Source organism: Natrix helvetica (genome assembly GCF_964273705.1).
Source record: "Natrix helvetica genome assembly, chromosome: Z".
In the NCBI taxonomy this organism is placed as follows: domain Eukaryota; kingdom Metazoa; phylum Chordata; class Lepidosauria; order Squamata; family Natricidae; genus Natrix; species Natrix helvetica.
In genome coordinates, this window is record NC_138554.1 from 32,714,328 (window position 1) to 32,720,154 (window position 5,827).

Consider the following 5,827-nt stretch of genomic DNA (forward strand, 5'->3'; position numbering starts at 1 on the left):
AATTAGCAAATATTCTACAGTACTTCTGCTTATTTTGCTTCCAAAAAGATTCTGCCAACCTCGCTGAGAATAAATGGAATTTTACCCAGGATACCTTTGACACAAATTGCCACATCTATGGTTTGTTGTGTTTTACAAAGTCACTCCTTGGGAAACACAACAAATCTCATATTCCCAAATGAATAGACATTGTAATAAAGAAAATATACCCCTTTGTAAAGAACAATGCTCTTTTAAACTTCCGTTTTTGTGTCCTTAAATAAATATTCATTGCTTTCAATAGATCATATACTGCTCAGAACCTTTTGTTAACTTTTGCATCACTCAAAATTATTTCATTCATTTTTCTTTTTTCTGATAATCTTTTGGCTATCAATCAATTTTCCCCAAATTTTCATCATTTTTACATTTGATTCTTTATCCCCCTTTTCTCTAAATCCAATTAATTTGGACTTGTACATTTATTTTCAGATCCCTGCCTATTTATAAATCATGTAATATAGCCAACATTTATTTTAAATGGATAATCTCAGTTTACCCACCCACCCCAACATTAACATTATCTGAATATCACAATTAAGGACAATTCATCTCCCCAATCAACAAGACACTAATTTTACCTTAAGGATTCCGTAAACATTTTCCACTATTGCGCTTAAAAAGTATTATTCTTCCAAGTTAGACCATCATTACAATAAATGACACAGGAATTTCAGAAATGTTACAAAAGCAGAATCTTGAAAGCCCATCAGAGTTTATTTCTGTTTTAGGAGTGTTGGAAATTAACACCCACCCCTCTCCTAGAAGAATGAAATATTTTAGGAAATATTAAAAGGGCAGAATATTTCCCATAAAAAGGAGGCATAAACTCACCCCTCCTTCATTCATGGGCCATTAAAGTCTGGGCCAGTCTATTATACATAACATACCTCCTTCAGGCAGAGCCATTCAATTACCCTTCATTGCATCACCCAGCAAGATTCAACCAAACCTAACACAGAGACAACCTACAAAGCTAGCTATGAGGTTGAGGGTTGTAACACCAGTCCCCCCCCCCCAAAGTTCTTTGTGCTTTTGAACAGAATAACAGAAAGCAGAGCAGTTACAAACCCCCATAATTATAAACATTAAATTTGGTTTTAGATCTTAAACAGAAACCAATATTTTTACTTTGTTTGAATTCCTTCCAGCTAAAATAATCAAGAAAAAAGCATGTCTTCTTCTGACCCATACAATATAAACTCTAATTTGGTCTCAGATATCAAATAGAAACCAAATATTTTGATCTCTTTTTCTCTGATAACAGATAACCTAACCTTGACTGTGTGGGAAGTTTTAACTAACCAATTACCATAAATCAGAAATTGCAAGAGCAGAAGGCTTAAGAGACACACACCCGAATCTAGCTCTTTATAAGTTTGTTCTAATTGATATGTTTTTAGCAGCTGTGTCTGATCAGAGATGGAAGGTGAAAGGGGGAAGAATTAATACCGAGATAAGAACTGGAAAATGCTAGTTTTTTTTTTCTTTCCTTTTTTTCCTTCCCTCCTTCGTCTTTTTATTTTACTGCAAAATATTAAGATGGCCCCAGCTTCACTTCAGTCCCACAGTAGCTAAAACTTAAGGTGGACCAGAGCCTTAAAATAAGACTTTGTATAACTAAGTGCAATCTTGGAACTAGATATTAAGAAAGAACCAAGATGTCTCCCATCATTCTCCCCAACAGCAGTAGAAGTGGACAAACTTAAGGTGGGGCAGAACTTTGAAATAACTGTATAGCTAATTCTAACTTTGGAACTGGACACCATGGAAAGCTGGGAATTTGAAGAACTACATGAAATTATAAAAAAATATGCATAAATCATTAAAAGCAACCCTAAATAGAATTCTGAACCCAGAGAAGCAGATATCTAAAGAAGAATTCAAAGAAGGGGGGCAAGAGGGGCAAGATAATGAAGAATTAGAAATGGAGGGAAACAAAAGGCAGACAAAAGAGGTTGAGGCTATTAGTGATATAAGGGAAATTTAAGGGAGAGGCTTTGTCCCAACAAAGAGAAAAAAAAGCATCATTTTGGTGGTGACCTAGGGAAAGTTGGGGAGAGTGGATGTGCCAAAGCAAAGAGAAGGGAGAGAGAAGGAGCAGAGAAGTGGGACAAAAGACTTACTAGGAAAAAATCAGACAACCAGAATTTTTATGTGGGAGAATATAAAACTAAGATAAGGGTTTTATTTCTAAATATGCCAACAAAATGGAGTTGCTAATTGATTGAATGTAATAATGGAAAGATAATTAAGCAAAAATTGAAATATATGGAATATGGATAAATATGATATTGATATTGATGTGGGGAGGTTGTGAAAAACATGACAATAAAATGGAGTTGCTAACTGGTGGAATATAATAATGGAAATATAACTAAACAAAGCCTGAAATATATGGAATGTGGATAAATATGAAAGTGACATGGGGAGGTTGTAAAGCAGAGGTCTGCCATTCACTTTTATACATGATAATTAAACTGAGTGGAAAATTGACTGGATATGAGAACAGAAGGACAACTAAGCATGGGTTAAAATATGCGAAACATGGATATACATACAATTTTTAAGATGATGAAATAAAGCGAGATGTTTACCATTTGTTATTCAATACAATAGATTAAGAGAATTGAAATGAATATTGAACAGCGAGGTTTGCCATTCATAGACAACTAAAGGTAATCTAATCCAAGACATGGAAAAATTGGAGAGGGAACATGAAATACACTTATAATGGGAAACTATTGACACTTAAAGATAGGATCACAAATTGGGGGCGTGTAAGGATGTATAATTATATAAAGATAATGATAATAGCTGGGAATTGTAACTAGGTCTACATCTCGACCAAACTTAGGCTGGGGGGAAGGTTTAAAAGTACAATGACTATATATGTATACTTTTTTGTTTTATTTTTATTTTTTTAAAGGAGGAGAATATATGTTTAAAATTAAATATGTACATTGAAAAGGAACTATAAATATCATCAACATAAAATGGAGCTTGTTCAGAAGCTGAAATACACCAAGAAAATGAGATGAAGAGTGGGAAGAAAAGGAGAAAGGTAAGAGAAGGAGAGAAGGATAGGGGAGAGGGAAGGAGGGGGAAGAGGAGGAGAGAAATGAGGAGTGGAAAGGGGAGAAAAGAGTAGTAGAGAGAAAGGGAAAGTAGAGAAGGGGAAGGAGGACAGAGAGAAGAAAGGAGGTAGGGAGGGAGATGAGAGAGGGAGAAGAAAGTGAACGCACAAATATAGTGTATGGAGAGCCAATAACTGTTTTTTTTTTGGGGGGGGAATTGATGGTAAGATGAATTGATGTAAATATTTAATAATACAATACAATGTTGGCTATGTAATAATATACATGTGATTATATGTTATGAAAATGAAAAATAAAAAAACTTTATAAAAAAAGAAGAAAATTACTCTAACAATTGTCATTAAAAATATCAGTAAAACTAAGACCGAGCACATAGCCAGGTTTTTAAAGTCTTACAAATGTCTAAAAATATTGGGTCCATTTTAATTTTGAAGGAAATATATTCCAAAGGGCAAGGATTACAGCAACAAAATATATCTCCTGGCTATAGTCATCAGATATTCCTTGGATAACAGGACTTGCAGAATGTCTAATATGCCAGATTAGATTTTGACATTACTTTCCACACAGCCTCTTGGATATCCTTGTTTCTGAAGCTATAAATGATAGGATTCAGAACTGGAGGCAACACTGCATACAATACAGCAGACAATAAGTCTATTGTGGGAGAAGAAAGAGATTGCGGTCTCAAGTACGAAAACATAGATGTAATGATAAATAAAGAATAGACTGTCAAGTGTGGACTGCATGTTGAGAAGGTTTTGTATCTACCTTGAGTGGATGGAATTTTTAGAATAACTGAGAAGATGTAACCATAAGAGGCAAAAACAAATCCAGTACAAAATGAACTCGCAATGAATCCAACTATCCACATAAGAATTTGATTAAATTTTGTATCGGTGCAAGAAATATTTTGCAGCTGGGGAACATCACAAAAAAACTGTCCAATGATATTCAATCCACAGAAATGCAATTGAAATGTTATGGTGGTTAGCAACATAGCATAAATGAGAGAACTAATCCAGGAAGCAAGTGTCATTTGACTACATGCATCCCAGTTCAAAATAAGGCTATATTGCAGAGGACGGCAGATAGCTACATAACGATCATAAGCCATGATGGTGAGCAAGGCAACCTCAGAACCTACACAAGCAATAACTAAGAACACTTGAGCTATACATCCAGGGAAAGTAATTGTTTTGTTATCTGTCAATGAAACTGCCATTGATTTGGGGATGGTGGTTGTGATATAACAAATATCAGTCAAGGATAAATTGACCAAAAAGAAATACATAGGTATGTGGAGGTGGTTATTCAGGACCACAACCAACACAATGAATAAATTTCCGATCAAAGCTGTCAAGTAAAGAAAGAGAAACAGAAAAAAGAGCAGAAGTTGTAAATCATGGTCATCAGAAAATCCCATCAGAAGGAATTCCATCACAGTGGATTGGTTGGCCATTCTAGTTCTTTCAATCATTCTAAGCAAAAAAAAATTATGAATTGAGATTAATATTTATAACACACCTGGAGAAAACATTTGTGTTATCACTATAGACTAATGGATATAGGATTGCAGAGTAAAGGTTATAATAGTCTGACTGAGTCATCTTACTTTTATGTCAGATGATCGTCAATACATCCTTCTTGAATATGCCCTTAATGATATTATGTATTTAACAGCATATTCTACTAGTCAATAAATTCACTTAGTATTATGTCCAATAAATTGCTCTAAAATAATTTGATAAATCCTTACAATACCTCCTTAAAATCAAAAGATTTTTTTTCAGGTTCATCACTACAAATGAAAGATAAAATTGTTGGCCTGAGACTAGCTCAGGAAGAATTATTATTATTACATAAGATAAACAAAGTTATTTTCTGTTGTTAATCCACAGATATATCCACTGTCTAGTGAAAATTTAATAATTGACATCTAACCAAGGATCCAATGTATATATTAAGGAAGTATCTAAACATATAGTTCCAAGCAACGTTGCTGTTTTTTTTTTTTTGTATAATTAGAGTGATAAATATTTCAAGTATTGAGGAAGTCCTTTAAATGTCACTTCAAGGGCTCCAATCAGAATTATGATAATAATATTTGTTTTTAATAAACAAACTTTGACCTGCAATTAAAATTCATAATTTTTCCCAATTGTTTTTCTCAATCCTAGCATCATGAAGTATAGCAACAACAATAAACCAGACTTTTTTATTTTTATTCTTAAAATAACTGAAAAGAAACATATAACAAGAAAAAAATTATGAAATTGTTGTCATTACTTGAAAATTATTGTGTATTGTGCATAATACACAATTCATACAAATTTTTTAATCTGCATGAATGCATGATAGGCAATAAAAAGATGTTGGAATTAATGTTCCATTAATTTTCTTTCCTCAAATCTTTTAACACAAACAATTATATTGGTATTTCTGCTTTAAATAGAAATGATAATATGCTCTGTTATCAGGCTTTTTATATATAATTATCCATAAATAGGTATTTTCTTCCAATTCTCTGAAATTATTATAATAAAATGCATCATTTTAGCATATAATTCGCAGTAACCATTTTTCTATATATATTTGTATAATATATTTTAATGCAGCAATATTAAACCAAACATATCAATATAAACTTCTACTGCAAAATGTCCAATGTTTATAAAATGTCTCTTCAT

The 5,827-nt window shown here is 32.8% G+C and overlaps 1 protein-coding gene across 1 annotated transcript; it reads right to left on the minus strand.

Annotated features, from left to right (window-relative positions):
* Positions 1-3,666: 3,666 nt before the first annotated feature.
* LOC309401427 (olfactory receptor 14C36-like) lies at positions 3,667-4,599 on the minus strand (the record flags this gene model as incomplete). Its single annotated transcript, XM_081970494.1, has 1 exon — positions 3,667-4,599. One exon carries the CDS (start codon positions 4,597-4,599, stop codon positions 3,667-3,669), a length of 933 nt encoding a protein of 310 aa, XP_081826620.1.
* Between the last annotated feature and the right edge of the window lie 1,228 nt (positions 4,600-5,827).